At 44.9% G+C, this 13346-nt stretch overlaps 1 protein-coding gene across 1 annotated transcript in view; it reads left to right on the top strand.

The window, feature by feature from the left end:
- The first annotated feature begins 241 nt into the window (after positions 1-241).
- Positions 242-13346, top strand: part of TENT4B (terminal nucleotidyltransferase 4B) — a 39620-nt gene continuing 26515 nt past the window's right edge. The window contains exon 1 of the mRNA XM_056500755.1: positions 242-940. Within this exon, the coding sequence (XP_056356730.1) occupies positions 396-940 (545 nt within the window). The 5' untranslated portion in view covers positions 242-395. The remainder of the gene's footprint in view (positions 941-13346) is intronic.

Below are 13346 nucleotides of genomic sequence, written 5' to 3'. Positions count from 1 at the left end.
GGGGAGCCGGGCCAGGAGCGGCCGGGGCGGCCCGGGGGCAGCGCGGGGAGCCGGGCCAGGAGCGGCCGGGCCGGGGCAGCGCGGGGAGCCGGGCCAGGAGCGGCCGGGGCGGCCCGGGGGCAGCGCGGGGAGCCGGGCCAGGAGCGGCCGGGGCGCCGCCGCCCCCCGTGCTGCGCGCGGCCCGCGTGCCGGCGGCTCTCCCGGCCCGGCCCCGCCTCGCCGCGCTCGCCAGGAGGGGCGGGGGCTGTGGAGCGACGGCGGCAGCAGCGAGCAGGCAGGCGCGGAGCTGCCCTTCCATAGGAGCCGCCATTAGCGCTGGGACCCGCTGACAGGGTCTCGGCGGCGGCGGCCGGCGCGGCGCGGGGAGCGGATCAGCCGGGGTGGGTCCCCGTTTGATGGATCCCCGGATAGCCTGGTTCCAGCCAGAGCAGCTCGGCCCCTCGAACCGCCTGTGGATGCAGATCTGGGAGACCACGCAGGGGGTCCGCAACCTCTACTTCCAGCAGCAGCAGCAGCAGGAGCAGCAGCAGCAACAGCAGCAGCAGCAGCAGCAGCAGCAGAGCGCCCCCGCCGCGGCCGGCCCGGCCTCCCCGCCCGGCATGTACCGCGCCCCCCGCGCCGACCCCCCGCCCGACTTCCTGCCGCTCGAGAGCGCCAACAACCCGCACAGCCGCGGGCACCGCCAGGCCTCGCCGCCCCCGGGGGCCGCCGCCTGGGCCCGACCCGCGCGGGGGGCGCCGCCCGCCGCCGCCGCCGCCGCCAGCAACAAGAGGAAGCGCGACAACAAGGCCAGCACCTTCGGGCTCAACTACAGCCTGCTGCTGGGCCGCGTCCCCGCCCCGGCCGACGAGCCGGCCGCCCGCGCCCAGCCCGGCCTGGCCGAGCCGCTCTACACCGGCACCCCCTGGAAGAAGAGGAACTACAGCCAGGGAGTCGTGGGGTGAGCGTCCGCGGGGCGGGCGAGGGGGTCGCCGGGCCCGGCCGCGCTCGGCCTCCGGAGAAAAAGGAGGAGGAGGAGGCGGGGGCCGAGGTCCTTCCCCGCCCCGGGGCCGCACGCCGGGGCCGGGCAGCGGCCGCCGAGGGGCCGCTGGGCCGCGGCACCTGGGGCGCGGCGCGGGCCCGGCGGGTGGCGCAGGGAGCCGGGCCGCGTCCGCGGGGTCGGGCAGGGGCGGCGGGCGGTGGGTGCCGGCCTGACAACTACGCCCCGCCGGGGCTCGGGCGGCCTGTGCGGGGTAGCCCCTGCGCCGAGCGTCCCGCCCGCCGGGGCGGCGGCTCCGCGGGGCCGGGGCCACACGCGTGCGGCGGCGGTGCCCGTGTGCATGCTGATGGGGCGGGCACGCCTATCCGCAGGGACCGGAGCCCCGCCGGCCCTCCGCTGTCAGCGCCCGTGCACGTGTTACACGCTGCCGCCGAGCTCTTCGGCGTTCCGCTGTCAGCGCCGCTTCGCGCTGTGCTCGCTGCTGTCGCACCGGGGCTGCCCTCGTTGCTCACACACGTGCGATGGGGCCGGGGCAGGCACAGGGGCAGGAGAGGCACAAGGGTAGTCACAGGGGCAGGGGCAGGCACAAGGGCAGGCACAGAGGCCGGGGCAGGCACAGGGGCAGGGGCAGGCAGAGACGCAGGCACAGAGGCCAGGGCAGGGGCAGGCACAGGCACAGAGGCCGGAACAGGCGCAGGGGCAGGCACACGGCCGGCACGCCTGCCCTCCGCAGCGCTGTCAAGCTCGCCTCGAACGCTTTGTGCTGCCTGTGGAACAAATGCGTGGTAGGAACTAGAACTTAAAAAAAACAATAATCATCTGCTGGTGTCAAAAGAAAGCGCACAGACTGGATAATTTCCCAGGGAGTGTGTTTTCTGAGACCTGACGGAGAAGGTATGCATACAGGCAGGCACCTGCTCTCAGAAATAACTTCCATGCATGTGTAATGTGCAGTGGGTTTTAGTGTGGGGTTATTAATGGTTGTCATGGATCCCTGACTATGGATCAGCATATGTTGATCTGAAAATTTTGTCATTAGCGTTTTTCTGTTAGCTTAGGGGTCATCAGTTGGCATTGCACGAGCCCATGGAGACGGAGGGCAGGCAATCACCTATCTTCTGTTTATCTGGAAACTGGCTTGAGCCCTCCCCTTTTTTAGAACACAGTGATGGCTTGTGATAGGGGCGATGCCCTGGATAAAGGCCATTTGGTAACTTCTGTGTTTTTTTCTTTTTTGTAAAGTTCACGCTTTTCAAAACATAACCTTTGCCTTGAACCCTCCATGGTCTAGATGACAGAGGTGTATGGTGAGAGTTGAAGGCCTGGCAGAGCTCATTTGAGAAATCATTAGTGATTTAGTTGCATGAGTTGTGTGCTCAGCTTGTACCTAAGGGTCCTTAAGCCCCCTCACACAGGAAAGTAATGATGTCTTTGCCTTCTGAAACTGCTGTTCTGTAAGATTTGTCAAAATGACTATATGCGAATTTGCTGGTTGTTTTGGAAGGCAAGTTCTTACCACCTCTGGCTCCCTGTTTCCTTGCCAGCTCCTATATTAACTTTACTGCTAGTGTTATAATAATTCATAAAATAGCATGGCAGAAGTATGCTGTTTTAAATGTTTTAGTCACCGTACCTTGGAACTTTCTGCAACTTTCTTCACACAAAAGTAATGTGTGTAGAACTAAGTACTGAATTTTTGTAAGTTAGTTTTTGGACTCTGGTCGTATTCTGCCTTGTAACTTATTTACTTGAAGGCTGAGGAACATTTTTAGAAGTGCTTTGCTCTCTCTCTGTCTTGTAAATTTGTACTTTTTTTTCTGTATTGAAGGTATAGGATGAGAAAGGGTAAGTTTCAACAAGAGAGTAATAGTAATAATAATGGGGTGAAAAAAGAGTGAGCTTCAGCAAGAGATTAATAACAATAATAACAACAACTTTGCCAAAGTATTCAGTGTTGGAATCAGTTGGTGGAATCAGTTTCAAACTCCAAGTGGTAGGCCCTTGTGCAGTTTTTTTTAACAGCATCAAGACATACTCTGATATCTTAGTCTGCGTGTGCATTGACTGTCTAGTTTGTGGCATATATTTACATGATGCTGAGCTTCTGTTTTAGCTATTTCCTTTATTCCAAGGAGAGCAAGGTAGAGTGTCTCTCAAGTACACCCCTACCTTGCTTTTCCTAAATTGTGGAAGTTTCCTTTTTAAAAAGCTATAACAAGTTTTAGAGACTGTTGGCTAACAATCTTGAATGAAAAATAGTGGAAATGCTTCCTAGGAAAGCCTAGACAATGCCTAGGTGCTGTGGAGGTTGCAGTGTGACCTGCTGGCAAGGCTGGGTGAAGCCTTCTGTGCCTGTGGTGTGACCTGAGGTGATGCCCTCTCTCCCCACTGCAAGCTTCTCTTCATCACCTGTCTGTTCTAAAGTATTTTTCTGCATCTTGAGACGCTGGGCAGTAAGGATGGAGAGAGGGCTTTGTAACCTAGCAAATGGGGTTGTTGCAAAAGTAAATACTTTAAATTCATTGTTTCCAATGCAAATTTCCAAAATTGTGTTCAGTAGTTCTAGAAGTTGCTGGGGAAAAAAAGATACAGGCATTGCTATTATGTCATTACCTGTGTGTTAATGATTATCTTTTTCTTCCCTAATTGTTACTGTGCAAATTGTGAAAATGTAATAACGTCTCTCTGTGCTTTTCCCTATATGCCATTTTGTTAAATTGATCACTTTAAACTTTTGAATCTTTGGAATACAACGGAGTTGTGGAACAGTCCCACTTTCAGAAAGATGAGACCAGATTTGCTGACAAACACAGTTGAAAGCTGACATGTGGCATTCATATTTCCAGTGCAAGGATGACACTTGTGTGGATGGCTTTGCAAAGCCGGCTCTGAATATGCAATTATATTGATCAGATGTCTGGAAAAGCAGTCCAATAATTTTTAGCAAGTTGAACAGATTTATGTAAACACATAATAGTGTGTAACTAGCTGTCTAAAGATTTGGGTAAGGTAAACATGTTAAAATAGAGATTTTTGTTAAAAGCTAAGTAGCTGTTCAGTCAAATCTTGATTTTTTTTTTTTTTTTTTTTTTTTTTTTTCTGAGATTTTTTTTTTATTATTGAGAAATATACTCTCTTAGGTAATGCTATGTGCACATATAAAGAGATAATCAAATAATTAAAAAATAACACAGAACAGTATTTGGTTTGGTTTCAAGATAGATTATTTACAAAATATTCACAATATTTCCTAACATTTACCTGTGCTGAAATGCATTCAACACAAGGGAGTTTTTGCTCCATTAGAGTTAATGGTGCTGTTGTGTATGTTGATTTCTGGCTCATCTTTAATATTTTTCCTTAGTCTAAGTCCTCAGACTTGCAGTTCTATTAATAATGCAGGTGTTGGCATGACAGGTACTCTACTTTGTTGTGGCACTCTTAACGTGGTGGCTTGTGAAATATCACTGTAAGTCAATTGTGTGGTGCTGCCTGCAAGTTGCCTTGCACCAGTCAGTGTCAGCTTCCATGTCTTCCATCCTCAGGGGACTGTCATCAGGCAGCAGTTCTGAAAAGAACAGATAATGCAGAATATGAATGAAAAGTTTCACAGCATGAGAATGATGTTACTGTTGACTTAATACATGCCTTTGAAGAGTTAAATTTGGTTTACTTTGGCAGGGGAGTTAGTAGCAAAACTCAAGGATGTAGGAGATTGTGTGGGTCGGGGGTTTTGGACAGGATTCTGTGTGTGTGTGTGTGTGTGTGTGTGTGTGTTCTCAAGGGCAGCAGTAAATAATGTTAGTAAGTGTCACAATTAGAAAGGAAGAAAATGTATTTGGGATACTGAAATGGCTATTTTACAGCTTTCACCGTGTTTAGATTGAGCCTGGCTAAAATGTGACAAAAAAAACCTCCTGAAATGAGAAGCCTGAAGTGCAACAAAACCCAAAAATAGAGACTTGCACTTAAGTTTGGCCTGTTTATTGTAGATTCTTGTGCCAAAGGAAAGAGCCCAGTGCTACACAGTTCCCAGGAAGGAGATGTGGATTTGGGACTCGGCAGGGAGCTGTTTTCACACTAATCTGCACTGAAGGCAAGAAACCAGTTAATGTGTGAGTTTAAGGAGGTAAATTTGTGGTGTATACTGCTGAGAAGAAACACGGATTAGATAGAAAACTGCATTTTGAAATACTGAGTTCATGTTTTGAAGTACTGATGGAAACTTGGCCATGAAAGGGAGAGAATCCTGTGACCCCCATAGGAGGGGGTTGCACACAGACATGCACACTCTCCCATGCTGCTGAACTGGTTGGCACAGACTTGAGCAGACTTCTGCTTGTTTAATAGAAGGGTTCCCAGGATTACAGAGGATACCATGAAATAAAACCATAACTACTTGAGGGAAGAAAATAGCTTCAAGCCATAAGTCTTTGCTACAGAAATTCCATTATGAGCTTTTCATGTGAAGTTTGTCAGCTTTTCAGGTATTTTAGTCTCATTTTTGAAAGAAGCAAAGTACATTTAGACAGACACAAACCCATTGTCCCAGGTGTGAGCTGACCAGAGGACATGGAGCCCCATTAAGGCTGCTGTCTGCCTGTGATAACTTACCCTGCACATCCCTAGCTCTGTTTGCTCAGGCCCTTGCACGGTAACAGCCATGGGAGCACGATTTCCATGTGGGCTGGAGCACAAACAGAAAGAGCTGAGTGTAGTGTGAGCAGAGCCAGTCTGTGAACCTCCAGCAAAATGTAAAACCAGCTGGAATGCCTGACTTAGGGAAATCTGATAAAATCCTAACAATTTGTGTTGGTTTTCATCATATACTCTTAAGTGCTTAAATCAAATGCAGACTTGTTGACTGATTTACATTACTTGACACAAAAGCTTAATGTAGGTGAAACAAACACCTTTGTGCACAGACTTCTGATGAAACAACGAGGTGTGTGCATGACTTCATACATCCTCTGTTAGAGTTGTTGCATGTGTGAACTCAGGTACATTGAAACATAGGCTACAGGTGTACATCACATGTAAAAAGGAGTTATTTGGAAGAATCCATAGACACAAATGTGCTTGCTTCCTGAGAAAGCCTCCTAGAGCAGTGCTCTGTGCTCACTCTGTGTATGCTGGCTGGGAGGTACAAGTGCAGGGATCTGACTGGAGTGCAGATCCTTTCCTTGCACCCGTCTGATGAGATCCACTGTCACTGTCTCGTCCTGAGTCATGCCACAGCACCGTGCTGGCACTCCCCTTGTGACAGCTTGTGCAGCTCTTGGAGGCAGTCAGCTGGGTTTTATGGAAGTGAAACTGGATATTTCCCCACAGCCTCCTGTAGTAAGAAATGGAAATGACCTCTTTTGGAAGGGCTGGGAGAGAGAAACAGCTTTACTAGGGATGAAGATGCGGACTAAAGGCAGTTTGATGAAACCTTTTGAGAAATATATGGTGAATATTATATAACAGTATTACTTGGGGTTGCAGGATTTTGGAATAGGGCCAACATTCTGCACATTTTGCTTAAACAGTTTAAGGAGAGCTTCAGAGGCTGCTTATTTCTGCATGTGCCAGGAAACAGCATGTGGATGTATTCTTGTGAACTGTTCTGTTTTCTCCAATTCATATCTTCTCTTTGGGACTTGGATACCTATATACCTTGGAGTGGCTATATAAGGAACAGAAGTTTGGCAGACTTTTTTTGGGAGATGGAGATGTCTATATTAAGTAATAGGAAGCGTGTGTCATTCCCTCTTGTGTGCTTGCTGATTCCCAAGAGCCGCTGTGTGTTTTACGTAGCAGTATGCATTGAAGAAGGAGGATCTCTTCACCCTGGGTCTTTATTAGTGTTATATTAAACCATTTTTGGGTTGTAGCTCTTATTTTTTAATTGTCAAACTGTTAGCTTCAGGTCAGTTTTAGCAAGCCTGGTATCATATTGTCAGTACTAGGAAACAGAGATGGAGACCTGTATCATGAGAGCACATTATTGCTTTTTTTCTCCCCTTCAATTTTTTTTCTGCTATCTCCATGTTATATTTTGTTCCTTGGCCCTTTCTAATAATTTATCTTAAATTAGAATTAAAGTCTGTTTTTCACTTTGGGAACTTACTTTGGAAAATTTAAATGGGGTTTTCAGGAGTTGTGTGCATAACTTTACTATTAAATTGATAGAATAGGCAATAATTGGAATACTTAATATTTCTTTTTTGTTGATCTCATCATCACATCTTTCTGAACACATCTTTCAATATGCTGTACATGCTCCCAAAATTATTCATATGCCAAAATTTCAGGGCTGGCTGTTGCTTCAAAGCTTTTTGTTTATGTTGTATGTGATGTAAAACAGTGGTTCCTATGCTCTCCTTTCTGGATGTTGGAACTGGCAGCAGGAGCCAGCTTAGGTGTTGTGTTGAGGGAGGGAATTGTGCTGGTAGTGATAGAGCAACACAACCAGTGGAAATCTTACATATTATAAGCAAATGAATGCTATTGCTGTTCTTAGTGGGCAGTTAGAATGTTAATTTATTAGTTGAACATGTTAGGAATTCTTAAATTATGAGTGTTTCTCTTTTTGAATTATCTTTTTGGATGAGCTGTCAACGAGTGCTCAAAATGTCATCAGCATTTAAGTATTACTTTCTGTGCCTTTGCCTAGAAATGGGGGCTAAGGGAAATATTTCTATAAGCAAGAAAAAGGGAGAAAAGTTGGTGAACTCGATATGAGCTTCAGATGTTTTTCCTAGGCTGCAAATAGCTGTAGCAGGAGCAATTTGAACTTTAATCATTTTGTAACTTTAAGCAATAGATAACACAGCAGGATTTTTTTCTGGCAATACTATGAACTTAGGATATCAAAACAAGAGACATGAATCAAGGGAGCAGAACTCTTGTTTATAGGTTTGTACAAAACTCTCTCCTACAGATCACTAGAGCTGGTAGAAATCTTCCCAGGAACTTTGTATTGGTGATAATGGTGTGTTGTATCACAGCTGTGCAGTCAAGGTATCAGTATTGCTGCATTCAGTACAGGTCTTCTGATACTGCCAGTCCCTGATGCTTGTCTTCCTGACCCTTAAAGCTGTGTCACAAAATCTGTGCAAGACTGTGCCACCCTGATTGTGTCCTTTGAGGCTGCCAAGCTCTCAGGGTGGGTCACTGGTGGGAGGGCAGCTCTACACAGCAGCTCAGAGTGAGGCTGCCTGAGGCTGGGGTTGTCTTATGCTGGGATGCAACATCTGTTAATTTTCTTCCTCCCATGATGACAATTAGGATTATTTGGCAGCCCTCATTCCAGGTCAGCCTCTCTGATGCTCTCATAATATCCTCCATGGTATGACATCTGTATCTGAATTATTAAAAAGTGATGTTCAGTGAAAGAGGCACAGTCTTGCTACAATTGCTTGAGAAGGCTTTATGGTATGGTGTTCTGCATCACCATAGTGCATTGTGTTGTGCAGTGTTTCACATTGCATTTTTTAGGACTTTTATTGGACAGCAATGGTAGCAGAGGCATAAAATCAAAGTTAGCGTTTGTGCACCTCCACTCTTCTGTCTTGTCAGTGTGATCTCTTAGGGGAGAAGTAGCCAACACTATATGGAAGATTTTAAGACAGTGTGGAGGAGATAGTATTGTGATTCTACAAGTAATATAATATAATAAGGGATAAATTCAAACATTAAAATCCTCTAAAAACTTCCAAATCAGGGAAATGAGGGTAGTATTCTATGATAAGGTGAGAGGTGTACAGATGAGTAGTAACATTGGCTCATCACCTTCACTTAGTGTATATTGACTTTTGGTTACATTTAAGTACACCCATTGAAAGTATCCCATGATTTCTTAGAATTACTTTGTTTATGGATGCAGTAACACCTGAAAGAACTTGTATTAACCTGTCACAAATATTAAGTATAGATAAGCCCTTCTTTAAATGTCCTCTAAAATACAGCATGCAGGAATATTGTGCTGCAGTTTGAGTGATGACTAAGGTGTTGATCTTTCTGTTATGAGTCAGTGTGTATAGTCTGAAGACAGGGAGTCCTCAATCAAAGCTTGTTGACCCTGCCTGACCTCTTGATGCTGTGTTTAAGCTAGACTGAGGAAGTGTGATAACTTACTTTCTTAAGCTTTCTTAATTCTCACTGTTAATTTTAGAGCTGTTCACTTCCTATGTTACTTCAGGAACAGCTAAATTTTCCTGTGCACTACAAAAAGCAAGTGTTTTGTGTTCTGGTTTTGAGGTTTTCTTTTGTTTCAACAGGGTTGTTATAAAAAGTATACTCCTTTCTATGCATTTGCATTCCTCCCCCTTATCCCTCAGTAAGATTTTGGCTTTAACCTAAAGTATGCATATCGTTTCTGAAAGTGGTGTGAAGGACTCGTGCCTTGCATCTAGCTTTATCTCTTCTGTATTCAGAGGCACTCCTGCTTGGCAAGCTTTCCACAGCTGCCAGTTAAAGTATTGAGTTAAGCATAATGTGGTGAAGGAACTGTCTGGATCTGAATAATGGTCGTGATTGCAGATCACAGTCTTAGGTCACAGTACTGAGTCGGGCTGAAAAAATTAGGTCCTAAGGTTAATTTTATTTAATTTTTGCTTTATTCTGTCACACTCTCCAGTTGTGAGATTCAACTCATATGCTTGAGGATCTTCTACATACTCATCCTTCTGTATACTCAGGTTGTGCTTCAGACTCAGTCTCTTACACTCATTCATCCATGGGGAATGACTACTGTAGTAGTCATACTTGGCAGGTACCCATGAAAAAATTTTCATGTTGATATTTGCCTTGAAGAACTAGTTTGTTATTGAGGTAAGCAGCTTCTTTACATGCACCTCTGCTTCCAACATCAGGTGGAAAAGAAGTTTGCCTCCACAAGCTGTTAGATTGCTTCTTATGGGATAGTTTTTGAGATGAGGCAGAAAGGACAGTACAGTCCTGCTTCTTTTGCTCTCTTGTAATTATGTTGTACATAATTTGGATTGTTTTTCTATCTAAATTTGAACTAAGCAGTGATCCTCTGAAGCTGCTGTTATTACAACCTGGACAAATGTGACAGGGCACATCCAGTTGATAAAAAATAAAGTTTCACTGGCGGTAAGTAACAGTGTCAGCTCCTGGCACAGAAGTACCTGGGAGTAAAGAAGAGAATAACTGCATTAACAAACTTCCTCCCTTGTTTTCTGTGCTGTGTGGTATTTGCCTGTAGGCAGCAAGTCACTGAACATTATATGCTGGAATAGTTCACTTCAGCCTTTGTTCCTCTGAAGCAAACCTTCATCAGGCATGCTGAAACCTGCTCTTTCAGTTGCTATTGATTCTGCACTTTGTGGAGCTCACAGCAACCCTCTTACACCTTTCTTACAATGGTCACTGCTGCATCTTCTACTCTTTTTCGGGTACACAGGACACTTTTGTGTAATCTTCAAATTATTTTTAGAGACTGGTTCCAGCAAATGAATTGGAAGAATCTTGAGGGTGTTTCTCAGAGCTCTGCACAGCCTCTCACTCTACATTTGCTACTTTTGTTGGAAGACTGTGGGCAGATGTGTTAATGCACATGTGGATGTTGTGAGCAGGTGTACCATGCCAGGGATGCTCCATCCTGGAGTGAGTTCCAGTAGTCACCTTTGTGATACTAGGTCTGAGTCAGACCATTAAAAGATGCCCTTTTTCCATCATGTGCTGATTCTTCTGTCTTTATGTCCAAGCAAAACACAGCAATTGAGGTAGCTGTGTGGAGTCTTTACTAAGTCATCTTTCAGTGTGGATTGGTCTTTTAACATTTTGGACTCATGAGAAGTATTTCAGTGCAATATTTTCTAGTATTTTCTTCTCGTTTTTATATCAGTAGTTTTCTGACAGATATGCTAGCTGAAGCTTCAGGGGAAATTAGAAGAAAAAACCCCATGACTTGATCCACAGGGTTAGTCAGAGACCAACTTCTCCAGGTACTTGGAAGGATGAGATCTGTCACCTGCATTAGAGGAAGAAGCATTTTTGTACTTCATGACATGGAAGCTCTTAAGTGTGCATTTTTGTCGCTGGGCTTATAGAGGTGACCACAAGAAACATTTTGCTGTGATCTGCCTAGATCCTCTTTTGATTGTTACTTTTTGTAGATTTCTATGCTGGGGTGATAAGGGAACTGTTGACCCCAAAATACTTCACAGTGTTACTTCTCCCAGTCCATGGTGTTTCTGGTACCTGTGCATCCTGCCTTGCAAGTAGAGTGTCTGAGGACAAGAGAACAAATCAGATTATGAACAAGTAGTTTTAATATATATCTTTAAGGGAGCATAATACTACATCATGAATCCCAAAATGAATACTGCATTGTTTAATCTGAACATAGTTCACTGTGCAGATTTCTACTGTAAAGATAACAATTCATCAAAGTAAAAAGTTACCTGAAATGTTCCTTGTATTTTTACCATAGTAGGTGTGACTGTTCTTCCCCTTCAAAGTGCACCCACTGCAGTTGGTTTTAAACGTTTGCAAGTGAGAAGGGGATCTACATCTGTTGTTTTCTTTTTGCCTGGGTACCACAGCAGTGCATCTAAACTTGTATTAGTACTGTAGCAGAGTGTTACCAATGTAACAAGTAATAAACAGGTGATAAACTTGTTTTAAAACAGGTAACTTGGGATCGCTCTCCATTTTGCTCAGGGAATAGAAATCTAACCTACAAACTCAACTTCGTGGTTTTAATTGTAATTGCTAGCTTCAGATATTTCTGTAAGAAGTTTTGAATACTTCTGGTATGGGAAATGTAGCAAAGTAACTTGGGGCGCAGTTTTGTATTCCTTGAATGTTCCAAAATGCTGTGCAAAAATCCCTCCTCTAAAAAAACCCCATAAAACCCTCACTGTCCAAAAGACTGTAAATTTAAGAAGATGCTGGAAAGGCTTGGGATTCTGCATTGACTTTCCAGATGGCATTCTGGCACTTCAGGTTTAATTTCAAAATGTTCTTATTCTGGAGCTGAACGTTATTAATGAACTGCAACTGTTTTTGGACCTAATATATTTATATTAAATTATTTTCAGTTTGGTTCCATGTTCCTGAAGGAGAAGGGTTCAGAGTTTTATTCTGTTCTTGCCCTGCCTATTGAGCAGTTACAAAGCAGGTTTGCTGCACAGATGGATGTGCAGAGGGTTTCTGGAGTCAGCACAGTGCTCAGGGTATGTAACTGATCTGGTGGCCAAGTGTGGAACCTGGACCTCAGACTGCCTTTTGTCTTGGCTTTGAGGTGAGCAGGGTAAGCCTGGTATTGTCCCTTCCTTCTCCCTGGGGACAGGTGTGGGCTTGTTTGGAGTGGACATTTAAAAATGTGAATCTACTCTGATGGAAGGGGACAGGAGTTAATAATTACATTGCTCTCCATTCTTTCATGTAACTAATCTTTCAAGTCAAATAATTTATCAAGTCATAAACAAGAATATTTGCCAGGCAGAACCCACTGTGTGTGTGGAAGTAGGGTTTTCTTCACACTGTTCTGTGTGAGAAAACCCTGTGCAAGGCTTGCCAGACTTCCTGTTGGGTGACCTGCTGCTGTGCACATGGTGGCAAAGGTCTGTGCTGCAGGTTTTTTGCTCCCATCAGAGTTTCCAGGTGGAGGATTTCTCCCAAGCCTGTTATCCACCAGCAGTGCTCATCAGTCTGCTGGGAGCGTGTTAGTCTCGCCTCTGCCTAGATAGCATGTGGTGCTAGTTATCAGAAGGTCACAGATTGTTTGTTTTTGGGATGATATTTACTACACTAACAAAATAGGAGCAATATGCTAGAGCTCTATAAAGATCTGTGCTGCCTGGCTTTATGGAGACAGACAGAAAGGCAGATTACCTGACCTGCTGTTTCCTTCTGGTTTGGTTTAACACCACTGGTGTGATTTGCAGAAATGATGTAATAGATCTTTATTTGTTTTAAAACTCCCTGCTCGTACCTGTTGTGCTGGTTCAGAGGGGGTCAGAGCTGTTTGAGTCTTACAGTAATTTAGTAGCTGTAGCTTTTATTAGAGCTCTAATACAACCCCAAATTTTGCTATTTTACTGGGAAAGTTTAGCTAATATTAATTGTACTACTGTTGATACTGATCATTACTTTTATTTGTTAAGTTCTTGTTTTAAAGCAAACTTATAAACTCTTGCTTGGTCTTTCTGAGTGCTTTTTTAAGCAAAGGGAATTGGCAGGCTGAGGAATTACTAATTCCCCACTGTTGGAAAAAGATACCTTCAACTTCTCTGTGGTTTTAAATGTTTGGAAATTTACTTGAAGCTGTAATTCCAGAATATACAAAGTGCATGCTAATAGTTGCACTTTAAGACTTTGAAAATATGTATCTGTATTTTGAATGATGAGG

The sequence above is a fragment of the Oenanthe melanoleuca genome, chromosome 11 (genome assembly GCF_029582105.1).
Source record: "Oenanthe melanoleuca isolate GR-GAL-2019-014 chromosome 11, OMel1.0, whole genome shotgun sequence".
In the NCBI taxonomy this organism is placed as follows: domain Eukaryota; kingdom Metazoa; phylum Chordata; class Aves; order Passeriformes; family Muscicapidae; genus Oenanthe; species Oenanthe melanoleuca.
The sequence above is the reverse complement of the archived record's forward strand: the minus strand, read 5'-3'. Positions and strand labels throughout refer to the sequence as shown.